Source organism: Terrapene carolina, unplaced genomic scaffold (genome assembly GCF_002925995.2).
Source record: "Terrapene carolina triunguis isolate 2854851 unplaced genomic scaffold, T_m_triunguis-2.0 Scaffold22, whole genome shotgun sequence".
In the NCBI taxonomy this organism is placed as follows: domain Eukaryota; kingdom Metazoa; phylum Chordata; order Testudines; family Emydidae; genus Terrapene; species Terrapene triunguis.
In genome coordinates, this window is record NW_020664373.1 from 13,388,481 (window position 1) to 13,408,191 (window position 19,711).

General features: G+C 41.5%; 1 protein-coding gene across 1 annotated transcript in view; it reads right to left on the minus strand.

Annotated features, from left to right (window-relative positions):
• LOC113406099 (MAP7 domain-containing protein 2-like) overlaps positions 1-17,513 on the minus strand; it is a 138,257-nt gene extending 120,744 nt beyond the window's left edge. The window contains exon 1 of the mRNA XM_026648759.1: positions 17,413-17,513. Coding sequence (XP_026504544.1) covers positions 17,413-17,464 — 52 coding nt within the window. The 5' untranslated portion in view covers positions 17,465-17,513. The remainder of the gene's footprint in view (positions 1-17,412) is intronic.
• Between the last annotated feature and the right edge of the window lie 2,198 nt (positions 17,514-19,711).

Here is a 19,711-nt window from a genome sequence, read left to right on the forward strand (position 1 = left end):
GAAGTAAACAATTCTGATCTCTTTTTTCAATTTCATCTATTATGTACAATCAAGTCTCTTAAGTTTTGTTTAAAGGATGTGCTTAATTTTGCTTCAGTTCCCAACATGTGGAGCCTTATTTTGTACAACAGAAGATTTAGGGGTTTGAATGCCAATTCTGCAGTTGATACATTCTAGTGACAAGCCTATCACAGCTGTTTGTGCCACATTCACACACCAGCTTCACCCAAAACACCGTTTTCCTACATCCTGCATGGTTAACCCAGCACAGTTTAGATTGGCTATGCATGGATGCTTCTAGTATGATAGTTTCAATGTTACCATAAACATGACAACTAGACACCTTAAAGAAATGCCTATGTCTCAGAAGACTTCTCCATTTTGGTATAAACTAAATACTAGGGGTGAGGATCCTGTCCCGAGTGAAGTCAGTGGAAGTTTGGTCATCAAGTTGGGCCACAATTTGACCCTAGATAATTTTTCACTGACAAATTCAATGTCAAGATATCCTTGTTTTCTTCTTTGCCAATTTGTAACAGACCTCTATTAGTGCTCCTCCTGCACCTACAAAGAACAGTAACGAGATGTATTGAATTAAACTATTTCCCTCAAGATTTTTCCCCACTCTACTCCACCAGCACCATTCAGACACCCATGTTCCTCCTGGCCACAAGGAAGGTAACTTTTGAGGTGGGCAAGCTGCGTGTTAATTTCACCAGATGAGCTATTTTTAAAAGCCTGATTTAGTTAATACTTTGCACTTTACATTTTCAAAACACTGTACAAATACTACTTTTCAAAACACCCTTGTTAGATATCATCCCTACTGGGATAGGGAAGACATGGAGGAGAACATGAGAGTACTCAGGGATATATGGTGAGTCAACAGCACAGCTGTGACTAAAACCCAGAAGTTCCAGGATCATGCTCAGTCCACTACACCAGAGGTTCTCACAGTGGTCCGTGGACAACCAGTGGTCCACGAGCTCCATTCAGGTGGTCCGCGGATAGTTCCCTCTAAGGTGCACACCTGGGTGATGCCTGGAGAGACCCCCCTCCTTCCCAGCCCCAGATTGGGGGCTGCCGCAGCGGGAGAGAGAGGGCATATCCATCAAATTAGAAAGGTAAGACTACTGATATTAAAATATGAGTTGTGTGATTTTATTTGTAGAAAGAAAAACTATTATTAAGGTTTTTATATATAGTGCTTTTGTCCAAAGTGCTTTACAATAGGTAGCTAACGGTACAAACAATATTTGGAAAGATCATTAAGTGGTCCGCCGAGACCCTCAGTAATTTTCAAGTGGTCCGCAAAAAAAAAAAAAAAAGTTTGAGAACCACTGCACTACACCATATTGGTTTATTTAAAACAAAATGTAAAGTAAGCAATCCTTAACCCTATTACAAGAAGCACTCTAAATTAATACTGCAAATATTTTTTTTTAAATTCACTATTTTTAGTATTCATGCTGTGTTTACTCCTTCACATTCCACTGAACTTTGATAATGAAAGCAGCCTAATCATTTTCACATTGGCTTTCTAATCAGTCTCACTTTCAGATGCTCTTTCAATTAAAAGATTTTTTTTTTAATTTCATGAAAACATTTTGTTTGGTTTGGTAAAAAGAGTATATTTAAAAAAAACCTACGTTTTGGATCAAATTTGACCTGACTAATTTCCCTTTACTTTATTCATACAGGTACTTGTAAAAAACACCTCAGACCTGCCTTCCTATCTCCCCTCCAAATATGTGCCCATCAGTGTAGTTTTAAGTTATTTGAAAAGCTCTACAACTCACAAAGCATGGTCAAATCATCACTCCTATTACTGCCCATAATTACTGACTGGCAGATGTATCTTCCTTGTGAAACCCAAATCTCAGTGTAAGCCGCGTTAGCCTAAAGCACAGCATCCTTCTCAGAAAGCCACCTATTTGGAAGCAAGTTCCATAAGCTGATGACTTCTACTCACAATGCCATTTACTACACAGTTCTAGCCTAACACATTGCTGAAGCATCTCCACTGATTTTAACTGTCAGATTCCAGATAACTAAGACAAGGATAACCATGACATGGCGAGCATTGGAGGGAAACAATCTTGATCAACCAGAGATTGGAAGCAGCACTATGGAGCACCACTGCTACCTGGGAAACAATGTGTTTTGACATTTCATATAAAAGTTCAAAGCAAATAAGGACATTTTAGTTTCAAAATTTGTGTTAAAGAGTGTGTCATTTGTTCCAATATGAAACTGGACATGCAAGTACTGAAAATAAGCCACTGTTAGAGGTGAAATTCATACTCTAAAACTTGAACTTGACATAGTTCACATCAGGGGTTCTCAACCTTTTTCTTTCTGAGGCCCCCGAAACATGCTATAAAAACTCCACAGCCCACCTGTGCCACAACAACTGTTTTCTGCATATAAAAGCCAGGGCCAGCATTGGGGGTAGCAAGCCGGGCAATTGCCCAGGGCCACATACCACAGGACCCCCGTGAAGCTAAGTTGTTCAGGCTTTGGCTTCTGCACTGGGTGGTGGGGATCAGGGCCTCAGGCTTCAGCCCCATGCGATGGAGCTTCAGCTTTCTGCCAAGGGCCCCAGCGAGTCTATTGACAGCCCTGCTTAGTGGACCCCCTGAAACTTGTTCACCTCCCCCCCAGGGGCCCCCGGACTGGTTTACATGTCTTGGCTCTCTGCTCCCCTCTGTGCTGACCAATGCAAGCCTGTGGCATGGAGACAGCTACACAGTCTCCCCTACATCTACAATTCTCTGTGAACTTAAAGTTCAGCTCCAACTTCAGCTGCCACAGATAAACATGGTTGAGGAAGAGTTCAAAACTCCATAGGAAGTGAGTGCTTCTTTGTTCTGAGATCTTTCACAGGTTGCTGAAGTTACTAGGATGACCAGACAGCAAGTGTGAAAAATCGGGACAGGGGGTGGGGGGTAATAGAAGCCTATATAAGAAAAAGACCCCAAAATTGGGACTGTCCTTACAAAATCGGGACATCTGGTCACCCTAGAAGTTACTGACTCCCCGGGGCAACCAACAAATGACTGCTACTGGAATGCTTGCGAGACCAAGAAGGAAGAGTTCTTTTTAACACACACTGGGTAATGCAGCTCAGCCAGTTCGTTCCCACACCTTGATGACACACTGCTGTTGCACCCTGATGAGCGGTACCTTTTTAGTGCAGGACACAGTAGCTGCATATATAAAAAAAATCACAGCAGATTATGAGAGTCTGCTCTATATCATTTCAAATGTATCCCACTTGCCCAGAAGTTAAAATAGCTGCATCTTGGATTCTCCAATCTGTTACTCTTGACTGACTCATATGATGAGTCTAGCAGAAAAAGGAACCATTCCGTGTTAGAGATCCCATCTTGCCTCTCCTGCTTTCCCTTAAGATCTGATGGCACTCAAGCTGAAAGTTACTCAGGAGAATCATAATACAGTATATGTAAATGACAGATAGCTTCTACTCTTAGTCATACAAAAAACAAAAATTAAAAATAAACGTATCATCTGAGGTTTAGGGAGGAAATACAAACAGTCACCGATATCCAGGGTATCTCTGTGTCATTTCAGATTGCATGTCTGATGCACCAGAAACAACATGTACAGATGAATATTTTAACTTATGTAGCCCCCAACATAGAATTCTCACGATTCTCTTTGCAGTTCCTCACAAAGAGAATGGGCAGTTGCAGAGAGAAATACTTGGAGAAAATTGCAACTTCTTGTCTGTGTATACCTGAAGCAAATTCTTACAGACTAATCTAAAAATTCCTAAATCAAAAGAAAGAAGGCTCCAGTTATTTGATTTTTTTTTTTTTTTAAAGTTCACTACATTCTCTGGTTTATTTGATTCATGGTTTGTGTCAATCTTGATTTAAGTTTCCCTGAGGACTAATATATGGTGATCATAAGGACAGCAGTTACCTAACATTTTGCAGAAATTGCTTTAAATATATTTAAGCTTTTGAAAAGTCTCTGTTCTCATGATTTTAAAGGTTTGGGGATAACACCCCCTTGCCTTGCAACTCCACATAACTGCCATGCTTTCACTCACACTCCCTCTTTCTCCCCCCCCCCCATCTCCAAAAGCCAAGTCCTTCCATTTGAGTAATTAACTCAGGAACTCACCATCTAGGCTCTTAGCTGCAGGCACTCCTCCTCCTCTCCCCCTTCTCATCAAGCCCAAGTTGTGCTTTTATTAAAGGCCCGATTTATTCTTGTATAATCCTCCTCCGCTGTTGACAGGCCTTGCGGCAGCACAACTCTCCTCCGGCTGGAGTGTCTTTTCAGAGCTTGTCAGTGAAATTCTCAAACTGGTAATAACTCATGCCAACCAAACACACATCTTAACATCCATTACCTGCTCCCTGAGAGCGATATTCATTGCTTCCGCAACATCCCTCCCCCTCAGTCGCCCCTTACTTCCAACAAGGGGAGCAAGTGGTTTAAATGTATTTTTGTAGGCAAATTTTCTTCTATTACTGTTCGCTAAACAAAACTGCTTAACTTAATCCCTTCTAGGAAATTTCTGAAGATAACAAACCTGGCTCTATTTGAAAGCACTAGGGGAAACTTCCAGTGTCTTCCGACTGCTCACTAACTTACCATGTCCATTAAAATTAACACAATTTACCTTCCATTACAAATACCTAGTACACATGAACACTTTACATAGCTTTACTGTTTATGGCTTCTGTTTGCTGTCCCAAATACTATAACAATACTATTAACCTACATGTTAGTTTACTACTTTTAAAAGGCAATCTTCTGAGGCAACAGAAAGAAAAGACAGCAGTTGCCCTAGACTCCCCTGCTTTTGCACAATTTTGTTTTGTGCTTAGATATGAAGTGAGATGTGTCTTGAGGCAAACTAAGGCAATCAGATATGTGGTTGGGTTGAGTTGGCCTGAGTAACTGAAGCCAATACATTTCTCAGAAGGAAGGAGCAGCCAGGGAGCAAAGTGGTCTCCCAGGGGTTGCGCCTTTCAGAGGGAAGGTAGCAGTAAGGAACAGCAAACCTATGTGGAGATGAGAAGCTAGAGCCTCCTGCACGCTCAAGAAGGCAGGAGGAGCAGCAGCAACCAGACCCAGAACTGATTTATTTAGGTTGGTTACATAATCAGCAAATCTTCACAGGGCCGGCTCAACCCATTAGGCGACCTAGGCGGTTGCCTAGGTCACTAACATTTGGGGGGCGGCGACCGCGGCGGATCTTCGGCCGCCCCGGTCATCGGTGGTCTTTCAGGGGCGGGACCTTTGCTGCCTCTGTCAGGGGCGGTATTTCGGGGGTGGAACCTTCCGCCTAGGGCGGCAAAAAAGCTGGCGGTGCTCCTGAATCTTCACGCTCCCCAGTAGATCCAAAAAAGTTGCACATACATGGTTGTGGGGTCATGACAGCATAGGTGTTCTTTACTTAAGCCAGTAGGATTATTACCCTTGCAAAAAGAAGTCAGGTAAAACTTTCAAGCTCTGAACACCTGATCAGCGCATGAATGACAAACATAGTATCTGCAGCAAGAAAAATTTCAAGTCAGGATTAAACAACTTTGTCCATAAGCTCCAAACAAGGAAAATAATAAGTAAAATTATGGAAGGTAATAGTCTCTGCACAGAAAGGAGAACACCAATTTCTTGTGTAAGAAAAATATTTACCCATCATGGATTTGTTCCAGAAGTGCTGAATACTTCAATAAAAATACGTTCTTCAAATGTTTTTTGTAATTTTAAGTCAGTCACCTTTTCACTTGCTCCCTGATCCCTCTTATGCTTGCTTAAATGCACTATGATCCAGGGGCAGCCTACTTATTTTCTTCTATACACCCTTTTATCAACATGTAACTTACAAAAAAATCAAGGTACATTCAGTACCAGTGGTATCCAAATAAGGAATAATATCTAAAGCTCAGGAACACTACATAAAACAGAACAATATACTGGAAAAACAAACAGATATACCAAAAAGCACTTTCCCTCATTCTGTCAAAATAACTGCACACAATAAGATCTGTTCCCACTAACTTATAAAAATGAGTGCACCTCAGTTTATTTGAGTCTCGATGCAGGTGTCTCTCTCAGGGTATGTCTACACTACCCGTCATATCGGTGGGCAGTGATCGATCCGCGGGGGGGAGGGGTCAATTTATCGCATCTAGTCTAGACACGATAATCGATCCCTGAGCGCTCTCCTGTCGACTCCTGTACTCCACTGCCATGAGAGGCGCAGGCGGAGTCGACGGGGGAGCGGCAGCAGTTGACTCACTGCAGTGAAGACACCGCAGAGAGTAGGTCTAAGTACGTTGACTTCAGCGACGTTATTCACGTAGCTGAAGTTGCGTAACTTAGATCGATCTCCTCCCCCAGTGTAGACCAGGCCTCAGACTTTTCTTCTAGGTCTTCAACTTCTCAGTCACTTCACTGACTGTAGGAGTCAGTGATTTCTCCAACTCTGCTCTCTCCATAGAACACTCTCTCTAAACAACCTATATTATGCACTGTGCCCATCTCCCATTGCCTCATTCCTACTCAGACTTTGTTCTAGAATTTAGCCTCAAAAAAATTTACACAACCACATCCTGGAACATGATCTTGGAAGCCCTTAGATGTCTTCTTTCAGGGCCTGATCAAAAACCCATTGATGTCAATGGAAAGGTACCCATCGATTTTAGTAGGCTTCGGACCAGGCCTTTAGACAGTTCCATAACTGCCATTCCTAATCATAGACACAGCAGTTAGCTGTGTTTCTTACTAAAAAAAGTTTGAAGTTGAACAACGAACACTTGCATATAATAACAGGAGATAAAATGTTTTGAATACAGGGAAGGATGTCTTGTGGCTGAAACACAGGACTGGGAATCAGGAGACAGAATAAAACTCAGGCTCTGCCTCAGATTTCCTTTGTGACCTTGACTAAGTCTCAATTGCAATATTCAGCTTCTTCCGTCAGGGAAATCAGAATACCTGCCTCCCTCACAGAGGCTTAATTTTTTTTTGTTTGTGTATTGCTTTAATTGAAAGAAATATACATATGGAAAGCATTACTATTGTTATTAAAATCCAGTCATGGTACCATGCAGAAAGAATTGCAAAAATAAAGGCACCATTACATCAAGTATTAAAAATGCTATTAATGCAATATTTATTTATGCCCCAATAAGATATTTAATGGATGATTATATTTATTTCCTTTTGGGACAGAGAGCAAGATCCATTTTCTGATGTGCCCTATGGTCTGCTTAACTACATAAAGAACACATCTTTGTTTCTGTGATTAAGATTTTTCAAATTAAGGGCTTATTTTACTTACAAGAAAATAAACTTACATTTAAAATTTAATAAAAATACATTTAATTCTAGATAGATAAGCAAGGACTGTTTACTTAGATTATAGCTTTCCTCAAACTATAACCCAATTTACTCTTAAAAAAAAAAAAAAAAAAGAGCAGCACATTCACTGACTGAAAGAAAGACCACTTCAAAGTTCTTTCTGTAGTCAATACCCTGGAGCATGCTGGCTTAGCCTTATGATAAGTCTGTATCTTTCTTTGTGGATCCATTAAAAATTCCAGCATTCTATGACATACATAAACTGAATTAATTACAAACCATGGACACTAGAAAGAGCATTTTATTAAAATAAAGAACAGTCATTCTTGTTTCTGTTTAACGTGTGACAGGTAATTGACCACTTGCACATGCTGAACCAAGCAGGAACATAACATAAGAACATAAGAATGGCCGTACTGGATCAGAGCAAAGGTCCATCCAGCCCAGTATCTTGTCTACTGACAGTGGCCAATGCCAGGTGCCCCAGAGGGAGTGAACCGAACAGGTAATGATCAAGTGATCTCTCTCCTGCCATCCATCACCACCCTCTGACAAACAGAGGCTAGGGACACCATTCCTTACCCATCCTGGCTAATAGCCATTAATGGACTTAACCACCATGAATTTATCCAGTTCTCTTTTAAACCCTGTTATAGTCCTAGCCTTCACAACCTCCTCAGGCAAGGAGTTCCACAAGTTGACTGTGCGCTGTGTGAAGAAGAACTTCCTTTTATTAGTTTTAAACCTGCTGCCCATTAATTTCATTTGGTGACCCCTAGTTCTTGTATTATGAGAACAAGTAAATAACTTTTCCTTATTTACTTTCTCTACATCACTCATGATTTTATATACCTCTATCATATCCCCCCTTAGTCTCCTCTTTTCCAAGCTGAAAAGTCCTAGCCTCTTTAAACTCTCCTCATATGGGACCCATTCCAAACCCCTAATCATTTTAGTTGCCCTTCTCTGAACCTTTTCTAATGCCAGTATATCTTTTTTGAGATGAGGAGACTGCATCTGTACGCAGTATTCAAGATGTGGACGTACCATGGATTTATATATGGGCAATAAGATATTCTCCATCTTATTCTCTATCCCCTTTTTAATGATTCCTAACATCCAGTTTGCTTTTTTGACTGCTGCTGCACACTGCGTGGACGTCTTCAGAGAACTATCCACGAGGACTCCAAGATCTCTTAGATTTAGCTGTAGTTAAATTAGCTCCCATCATATTGTATGTATAGTTGGGGTTATTTTTTCCAATGTGCATTACTTTACATTTATCCACATTACATTACATTTGCCATTTTGTTGCCCAATCACTTAGTTTTGGGAGATCTTTTTGAAGTTCTTCACAGTCTGCTTTGGTCTTAACTATCTTGAGCAGTTTAATATCATCTGCAAACTTTGCCACTTCACTTTTTACCCCTTTCTCCAGATAATTTATGAATAAGTTGAATAGGATTGGGCTTAGGACTGACCCTTGGGGAACACCACTAGTTACCCCTCTCCATTCTGAAAATTTACCATTTATTCCTACCCTTTGTTCCCTGTCTTTTAACCAGTTCTCAATCCATGAAAGGATCTTCCCTCTTATCCCATGACAACTTAACTTACGTAAGAGCCTTTGGTGAGGGACCTTGTCAAAGGCTTTTTGGAAATCTAAGTACACTATGTCCATTGGATCCTCCTTGTCCACATGTTTGTTGACCCCTTCAAAGAACTCTAATAGATTAGTAAAACATGATTTCCCTTTACAGAAACCATGTTGACTTTTGCCCAACAATTTATGTTCTTCTATGTGTCCGACAATTTTATTCTTTACAATTGTTTCAACTAATTTGCCCGGTACTGACACTGCTAGAGCTTACCTAACTGGATTAAACTACAGGGATCAATATGCCCTCCAGCATCTGACTGGAACAGAAAAACAACAACAGGTATACATCATGTCATTGTTATCTTCTTACATATTTCTAAGGAGCCTTTACAATGGCATCCAGGAGCTGACACATGGTTTCACCAACATTACCCTTCCTGCCCTTTCCCTTCATATATCCAAATCTCTACAACTGTTCATTATTTAACACTGCCTATTTCTCTAATGGAGGGAGTTAATGTTAACAGTTGGGAAAAACAAAACAATTAAGAGAAGAAATTTATTAAAACAGCAAGAAGGGGGACAAGTAGCATCATGATTCTCAGATGGCTACTTAAGCCAATAGCTCTGCAAGATTAAAGAATGTTTTATGTGCCCTGTCACCTTTCTGTCACTGGATATGAGAAATGCAGCAGAAGCACTAAAGTGAATGTAAAGGCCAACATCAGTGAAGTGAAGAATCCACTTAGAAAGACACTGCAGGCGGACAAGTCAACTTTACAACAGCGAACTGAAACATATGCAATGAAGTTAGAAGGGGACTGGTCCACTCCACAACACAGTCAGGAGTGATTTGACATTAGATATAAACTATAAAAATGAACTTTCATTAAATGGGTTGGGTTTGACAACAGAGAGAGCAAATGAATGGAGAAATTAAAATATTTCTGGAACAGGAAGAGAAAAACATCTCCTGGATTTTCTGGTATAACAAAAATCTGGAACTGAATACATGATAAAATCTATTTCAGCTCATTATGGGATAAAGAAATCTTCGGGGAAATTAAATCCTACAAAAGACTGGAATGCCTAAATTTTGACAATGGAAGGCAATAAAGCTGACTCATCTATGAAGTGAGGAAAATAATTTAATATTAAAGGAACATTAAGAAACGAAGTTTGTAACAGGTATTTTCATTCATCAGACATATGTGAGTTTTCCCTGTTTAGATTGATATTATAACAGAAAGTTTAAGAGTATTACCAAAACCAATCCAAAAGAAACAGCAATCAGAGAAAAAGATAGACCAAGGAAAATAACTTGCAACCGAAGTGAAAGAAAGAACTTTGCATACTGAGAAGCCATGGAGTGACTTAAAATACTTAAAGGTTCATTTACCTTCATATGCAGAGAGGCTACCTAAAATATTACTCAATTCCCCCAAACACTGCTCATTGGAAAATGAGAGCCTTTAAAAATAAACACATTTTCCAGTCACTATCAATTTGGGATCCCTTGTCAGAAACTAGAGTTACAAAGCACAATAGAAACAAAGAGGGAATGCTGCCATAACAGCGGGAGTGGAATAAAAATTCAGCAGACAATGCGGGAGCAGGTGGGAATGGGAATTGCAGGGTGGGACTGGTGCAGGATTAAAAAAATAATCGTCTTGTGCCACAAACAACATGAATCCCCCAGCCAGCAGCCACTGCTCTCCAGCTGCCCAGCTCTGAAGGCAGCACCGCTGCCAGCAGCAGCACAGAAGTAAGGTTGGCAGCATTGATATTTGTATGTTTGTTTTTTTAAAAGGGCAAAAGGCAGAAGTTTATTCACAGCACCCCAGAGTGCCTCTTGCACACACCCCTTAGGGGAGTGCCCCGCATTTTGCGCACCACGGGTCTATAGAAAATCTAGAGAAAGCAGAGGTTTGGTTGTTACTATTCTGAAGTGACTATTACAAGCATGATCAATAGCAGGTTGAACAAAGAACAACATATATATATATGATGATAACTAATACTTTTTAGACATTAAATTGGAAAAAGAATTGTTGTGCTAAGATTCACAGAAACATATGCTAATTAGGCACACAGTAAGCAAGAGTTGAGATATAGCAATTTGATGTGGTCTATTTGCTCTCACATTTGACAAGAATTCAGACGAGCCAAGGGAGAAAAATGTTAAGAGTTGAATGAAAGTATAATTACATGAATCTTTTAAATAATAATTTAAATAATGAATAAAGGGAGGGAATGAAGAGAAAAAAAACTAAGATGGAACAGTCGAAGATCTGAACATCTTATTTTATTACTTTAACAAAAAATACTCCATGAACACCAAATAGAACAATTTTAAAGCAAAACTGCCATTTAATATGAAAGATTTTAATCACTATCTAATTACACACAAAATACATCACTAAAGATCTTTACAATATTCATTTGAAAAGACTGTCAAGCAGGAAACACTGCTATCTTGACAGCCCATTGGCAGAAATCAAGACAAAGAAAATTAAATTTATTATCTGAATGAGAGAGGCAGAGACTGTCAGACATAAGATTTTAAGTAACAGAACAATAAGAACCTGGAAAGTCTCTGCCTATTTCATTCTAACAGTGAAATGCATTTCCTCTGTCTTAAGTCACTTCCCAGCAGGAAGACCAATCTGACATCAGCTCCCACTGAGGCAGGTGTGCAGGCACACACACCCCCAAGCATTAGTCACAGTCAGGGAGATCAATTACAATGACAGGTATCTCTAAAAACTCAGTATGGTATATTATTCTGCTGAAAAGTAAATGTTTTTCCAGCTAAGATTACAGGTCACTGAATTGGCGAGTAACCCATTAAATGACCCTAAAACAGGTATTGGACACAAGCAATGTTGCAGACTACCTAGTATACTATAACAGCTCCAAATTTAAAATCATGTAGTTTTATGAAATTAGAGCATGGAAAAAACAGAGAAACTGACTGTGGGCAATATATATAAATATATGCATATATACACATACATAGAACGGTAAAATCCTCACTTACACAATATCAAGTCATCTGTGATTTAAATGCCAAATGCAGGTGACTTATGGTAAATTCATACAAAAGAAAGTAAATGGTAATAAATAAGAAGGGTTAAATAATAACTAGAACGAGTTCACAACAGTACTAGAGGAACGTTGGTGTTTTATTAGTGAAACTTTTGTTAATGTACAGTATGAGAGAAACATGCTGTATGAAAGTTAAACTTGGGTGTGTAACAAAGGAACACATTGTATTAATGTGTACTACTCAAATCACAGTAACGTGGTGTACTGACCTAGGTAAAATGTGTTGTTCACATCAAGTGAAAGGTAATTGTATCAAGGAGAACCTGGATCAAACAGAGAATTCCAAAGATTTGCTGAAATTCTAATCTGATAGGCTGGAAAAAATTGTGACAGCCAGTTAGAGATGGAAGGTGGAAAAGGCAGAGTGGAGCAAGAGATGGTTGTACCAGGACATAGGTAATATTTTCACACTTCATAACATAGTGTTTGTCTGCTTAGTCTTTTTTTATAGTGCCTGAATAGATGCATTTAGTTACAACTTTTATACATGACAATAATTTTGTATTTTATTTAAGCACAGAAATTGAGTATGGATATTCCAACTGAGACTAACTGCTATTGAGAATCTTACAGAGAATGCCCCTAAATTTAGAGCAGCTTGAGCCAGAAAGTTTAGTAACAGCTTGTGTGTCTGGTCTTAGCAGAAGGAGATTGTGATTTTTCTTCCATAGACAGTGCTGCAATGAAGTTAATGGAAGCCAGCTTGTACATGGGGAGATCCAATGATTTGAGGGGAGCCAGGCTTAATTACAATACTACTGTATTCATCAAAATAAAAAGGCACTAATTTAAAAATTGCTAATCTATTAAAATACTGGCTAATAGCCATTGAGACTGCCAATATAACCATAGTGGAGGAAAGCAAAAGAACCAACTAGTACTGCCAACCATGGAATATATTGACAATGGAGGAATTCACAGATAGGAATAAGGAAAAAAAGACATACCTTATTACATGAACAGTCAATAAGAATAATCTGGCCACCAAACACAAATTCTCAATTTTCAGTGCACTGGATATGTGGTGTTAGTACCTGACTGAAGAGTATGAACAGGATATTCAAAACTTCTCTTTTACTAGGTTAAGCTATAAATAAACCTAAAGTTAAAAAAATTACTAAGAAAATTATAATCGTTTTAATACATAATAAAAAGTGTTTACTATAAAAATCTTAAGATTTCAACGGGCAGTATACATAGTTTTATTTACATGACATACACGTAAACCCCTTCAGTCAACATAAAAAAAGAGAATAGCAAATATCTAAGTTAACCCTCATGTATTTCCCACATATGTATATGAGAGCCCAATAATGCAGACTGAAATCTGTATATTATGTATGGTATCAAGACTGCTTTCTAACACCCTAAAGTTCAGATTTTTCACTGCTACACTTTTATAGCTTATTACATTCAAGAAACAACTCTTCTTTTTTCCCCCCTCCATTTTTGCAGTTCAAAGAGGCAAGATACTATTCCTCACTTCATTTTAATCAAAGTACAAAAATAATTTTAACTGGTAATGCCTCTGAGCCATTTCTTATGTAACTACAGAATGCATTACATTATTCTGAAATAAAATTGACGGTTATGAAATAGTTACACCATATAAAAGCAGGTACACAAATTAACACCTTGGGAAAACAATATTAATTTCTCACATAAAAGAAAAGAAATATTACAAAACAACATTAGTATACTTTGCTATACACTGAAAAATATTATAGAAGTCAGCTGAATGAATGCTGTCACCACAGCAGCAAAAAAACAAAACAACATTCTGAAGGAATATGTAAGAATTTGCTACTTATATTTTCACTCTGTTTATCTTTTCTACCTAACTAGACACCATATGTAACTTTCTCTTAAATCCTCTTAGTTTTGATCAAGCTTTTCTGCGAGGAAAGAAAAAACACTTTCCGGAAAAATAACCAGAAATACTGAGCTCTGCTTAGGTTTCCAGGACAGATCTAAGTACACATCACAGAGCACTGAAACAGAAGATGAAGATCTGGAACTCAAAAGCTTGACATTTGGTATTTATTCAGCATTATTAATTATTATTTCAGGGAGAACTGACAGTGACCCCAATATTTAGTTTACCTAACACCTTCCATTATAAAAGATTATTGCCATCTTTCTTGAGCTCTATCACCTTTATTATTTGCAGCAGGGTTTTGGCAGGAGGAAAGTGCAGTTTACAAGTACCATGAAATTCTGCTCAGATGTTGATGAATATAAAAACTGTTGAAAATAGCTATTTCCCTACCATGGCTTGTGTTGTTACTGCGTGATTTTGGCAGCATGCAAGAACACCATGAACATTCTAAGGTTTGGACCCCACAGCAACTGCCATAGCAGCATACACTGCACTGGAAATCCCTGTGAACAGAAACTCTGCCGAGTTGCTGCCAGAGCAGCTATAGTACCGGAGGAAGGGATGGGAAGATCCAGGCTGGGCTGCAACCATCACCTGCACCCAACACATGGTCCCAGTGGCCATTGCCCACTTCTAGGGGTATCACAGATGGGCAGATATTATTCTCCCCACCCAGACCGCCCACGGTGGGATGAGAACCCTAGGAGAAGATAAATTAAAATAATAATGTGTACCAGAAGAGCATGAGTTCTAAACTCTGTTGCTGAGTGCTTTAGTAATTGTGTACTCTTCACAGTTATTATTAAACTGGGACTAGTAATATATCCCAGCTCTCTACTACAGCAGACCCAAATCTCATCCAATCAGCCACACTGCATAACTTTATTTTCTATTCTGTCTGTAGAATGGGGCTACTCATGCATATGTAACCCACTATTTTTCAGTGTATTATGCAACTTCTTTTAGTGGAAGGTTCAAATAGGGTAACTGTCTTCTGCTACCAATTAATATAGTTAGTCCTGTAGTTGAAGGAATAGCACACTCTGTTGTAGTGCTTAAAATTCAGGTTTCAAACCCTGATGATGCATGATCAGCAGTTATTACAATTGCCCATGCAACCTTCATTCTTGTGCAGATTCATTGTGACACAGTCTGATCACACAATAACATACTATCTTTTCCACAGGACAGGACAGAGAATGGATGGTGCTGAGAAGTTGTATAGTCAATGAGATTTATCTGTAGGACCCTGCCTCACTTTTCTAGCAGTCGGAAGGTGCATAGAGAATAAAGTAGGGAATGCAAAAAGATAAAAGATGGATGGTCTTGCGGTTAAGACAGGTGACTTACACAGACCTCACTTCCATCCCTCCCTCTACCAGAAACTTCCTACATGATGCTGGGCAAGTTACTTGAAGTGGAATTTTGGTACATGGTCAATAGTAGTTTCTCTCTCATTTTCTAGGGGCCCAACTTGAGATACCAAGGGCTGGATGATCAGCAATGCTAAACACTCTGAAGAGCAACTGAGCTGTGGTTGCTCAGCAGGGCCGCCCGGGGGGGTGGGGGGGGAGGGGGGGCAAGTGGGGCAATTTGCCCCAGGCCCTGGACCTCACAGGGGCCCCCACGAGAGTATAGTATTCTATGGTATTGCAACTTTTTTTTACGGAAGGGGCCCCCCAAAATTGCTTTGCCCCAGGCCCCCTGAATCCTCTGGGCAGCCCTGTTGCTCAGCACAGTAAGGCAGTGTGGCCTAGAGTAGTCAGGAATTGATGTTGCAGGTTCTAATTCTGCCACTATGTGGCCTCAAGCAAGTCACTGTCTTTGTCTCAGTTTCCCCATCTGTAAAACAGGGATAACAATACTTTATCTCTCCAAGAAGTTGTGAAAATAAACTTATTAGTGTTTGTGAGGCACTCAGGTACTACAGTTGATGAGCACCATGAGTAAATTACTAATTCTGTATTCAGTACATGGTTTTATATGGTGTGCAAGGGTCACATATTAGATAATGGAGATAAAAATATATTGAATAGCTCCTTCATTCCCTGAGCACTATCCCTTCTGTGCACTGACTGAAGCAGAGGTCATATGGAAAAAAATAGTATGCAATCAGGTTATTAAGGTGTCTATCATAATGCACACACACATACAAGCAGGGGAAAGAATAAGGTTTCACAGGCAACCTTAGTTCTAGTATTTCCTAATGTTCAAATGCTTGACTCTACCAACTAAAGAACTTCATTTTAATATGTTCGAACGTAATTATTATTTATATTTTGGTAGCACCCAGCGATCCCAATTAGAATCAGAGCTCCATTGTGTTGGGTGCTGTACGAACATAGAGCAAAAAAAAGTCCTCGCCCCAAGAAGCTTACAATATGGTTATTTAGAATGAAGCAGGAAAGGAGAGCCCTTTAGAAGTTGTGCCTATATAGGACTGAGAATAAAACTGATTGTTCAAGCCCAATACCAGCTTAACCAGTTTATTCCATGGTTTGGCCTACCAGTATAGACAGGCCCAGACACTGCAGGAATTGTGTTTAGATGTTCTGTCCTCGATCCCTACTTTAGGCTAAAATAAAGCTCATTCCATCCCTGGCAACACATTTAGTGGTTAAGAAATTAACATGCAGCTGTCATGCAAGACCAACCCAACAGGTTTAAAGACACCTAAAAACTGCCTCATGGCAAATATTTACTATACCACAAAGAAAACATAGTTTTAAAATGAAAATAAGTATGCAAAGGGATGTGAATCAGAACTATACCAGTCTAATAGTAGCAGAGCTCTGTGCAGATTTACTCTCATACAACACATACTCCCTTTCGGATAGTGTTGAACCAAATCATGTTTGACATCCCCAGAGAACAGCAAACCATTCAGCATTAACAGCTTTCCTCTGTAGCTATTACTGATACTCTCTCCCACAGACGCAGGGATAATCCTTCCCTGGCATTATTTACAGCCGGCCTCGTGCTCCTAGGATAGAGGGACCTCTCCACATTCTCTTACTGGTGCCTGGATGCGGAAGGCTCCCCACATCTAGCCATCACCCCCAGGATGAGCACTACGCGCCCTTCCCCTCCACAAGCGCCTACTGCCCACCAGCGTGAGCCTCTCCCGAACACCGGGGCCCCCGCCCAGGAGCAGGAGTCCTTTGCTAAGGCCTGGCGCTCCCCTCCTCCGCACCCGCTCACACACACACCCCGCTGGTTATTTGCAACCCTCCCCCCATGAGTTATTGGGGGCACCTGCCCCCTTCTGTCTTTGTCACTTTCATGCTAGTGAAGGAGGCTCCGCCGGCCCCCCAGTCCCTGGGGCTGCTCCGGCTAGAGAGCGGCTCCGGGCACCGCTGGAGGGGCCGCTCCTACCTCCGCGGGGCTTCCCTGCGGGTCCCGCTACCCTGCGGGAAGGGGGGTCCCCCCACGCCCGCTGCCCCTGCACCTAGCGGGCCCGCCCCGGCCCGTCCCTCACCTGGCGCCCGCGGCTGCGGGGGGGAGGTACGCGCAGCCCCCGGCTCCGCCATCTTCTCACTCGGCCAGCGGCGAGCGCGGCTCCTGCTCCCGGCTGCGGCCCCGCTGCGCTCCGGGTGGCCGCCGCACAGGCGCGCTGGGCGCTCCGCGGCACCTGACGCCGCGCTGCGGGGAGGGGGAGGCGGCGGCGCGGGCTGCTAGTGGGGCGGGAGGCGGCGGCGGCTGCTCCCGTGCTCGCTGCGCCCAGAGCGGGTGGGGTGGAGGCTCCGGCGCCTGCAGGTGTTTCCCTCCCCGGCGCTTGCTGCGCGCTGCCGGCGTGTGGCGGCCGGTCCCGCGCCCGCCCCCTGCCCCGGGCACCAGCGCCGGGGAGCGGCCCTTGGCCCTGCAACTGAACTGGCGGGTGGGCGCTAAGCGGGGCCCGGCTGCTGCCTCCTGCGCAGGCAGCCGAGCTCCAGCAGCCACCTCTAGGCGCGCCGGTGGGGGGAGGTGAAGGGCAATTGCAAAGCGGCTGGTGCGTTTCCCTAGCCTCAGAGCTCTGATGGCTTCGGGCTACAGGCTAATGCCGCCTGACATACAGCCTGGCCACTAGACGATGGGGCAGCCAAGAGATGGGCTTCTGGAGTCAAGTCTCTTTTGCTACACCCCCCGCCATCACCTCAGTCTTCGCACACTTGGCCTCTCCATTGTTCTCAAATATTTCTGATTCCCAGGGTGGAGGGAAATTGGTTTGAAAGGATCTTGCCCTGGCTTGACAGATTCTAGTACAAAGTTTAACTCCACGAATATTCTTGAACCGAGCAGCAGGAAAACTTTCTTCACCAGTACAGATTCAGCGCCTCAGGCATAATCCTTCCGGGGTGTGCGTGCGGAGGACGATTCCCCCCTTCCCCCCTTACAGAACAGCTGGATCCTGCTACATTTAGGGACAAGTGAGGAGAAAACACCTGGATCCAGGTGCGCGATTATTTAAGAAATCATTAGTGCCGTGGACAATCAGTGAGAGGTAGATCATGATAGTCAAGTTTCAGGTGCATTCTGACTGCTTCGCACACGCTCCTTGGAAAAGATGGCGCCTGGAATTTGGATCCATGTGCGTGGATCTGCTAGAGTGCAAATTTGTTCCCTAATTATATACAAAATCAATACATAAAACAAATATCGGATAAAAGCACGTTTTAAAGGACCAGGAAACAAGTGGGATTCCCGAAAGTATTTTAAGTAGCATTAAAACGTTTATATCGTCTTCCCTTTTTCACTGATTCTTTGTTACTGTATGTATATAATCTTTGTTTCAAAGTTTAGACCCATTGCAGTTCCACAATAAAGGAATTCTGATACCAGGCAGTGAGCTTTTAAAACACGCAGGATGAAAAAAATGTAATTGGCATTTAAAAAGGAAAGACAACAACACTACATGTGAGATGTCAAGCCTTAAACCTGTTGATTTTTTTTTATATATTATAAAGAGACACATTGTGTCATACCTTTGCATGCAAAGGTATGTTTTGTGGAGTAACATTACTTCATACATTGATAATTAGGCTATTGTAATTAGTTTATCCAGGGAGGGAAGCTAAACGATCTGTAGCATCTGGCTTTCAGGGAGGTCCTGGTTTAACTCATTTTTCCAGCTGAGCAGATTGAAACAAAAGAAGGTTAAGTGACTTGTTGGAGGTCACACAGTGCCTTGAATAAACCAATGGCAAATTCTCATTATTAGCTCCTTCCGAAGCTGCTAGACATTCTGCCTGCTTTTCGGTGTGGAATACAGCTTGAAAAAGATACAATATGTCATCTGTAGTTATGTTTCTCAGTATTCTAAATACACGGTTCTTTCCATTGTTTGAGCTGAGAAGAAGGTTACTCAAATAGGTTTACTCTGCTGGGACAGTATGATTGTTTTCTTCATACATCTAATGACAGGCTCCAAAAAGAATGATGGAAATTGCTTTCTGGATTTCTGAAATCTTCTATTTTCTCGTTAGTATCTGTATGTTTGTGATCAAAGGACAGGACTGAAATCTATACAGTTCAGCTGGTACATCTGCTTTGCTTCTGATATCTCTATTTCAGCTAATTCCTGCGAAAACTCTGACGGCGTTAGTACTAAGGGAGTGTAAGGCCTGGTCTACACTAACACCCCAATTCGATCTAAGGTACGCAACTTCAGCTACGTGAATAACGTAGCTGAAGTCGACATACCTTAGTTCGAATTTACCGCGGTTCAGACGCGGTCCACACACGGCAGGCAGGCTCCACCGTCGACTCCGCGGTACTCCTCTCGCTGACGTGGAGTACCG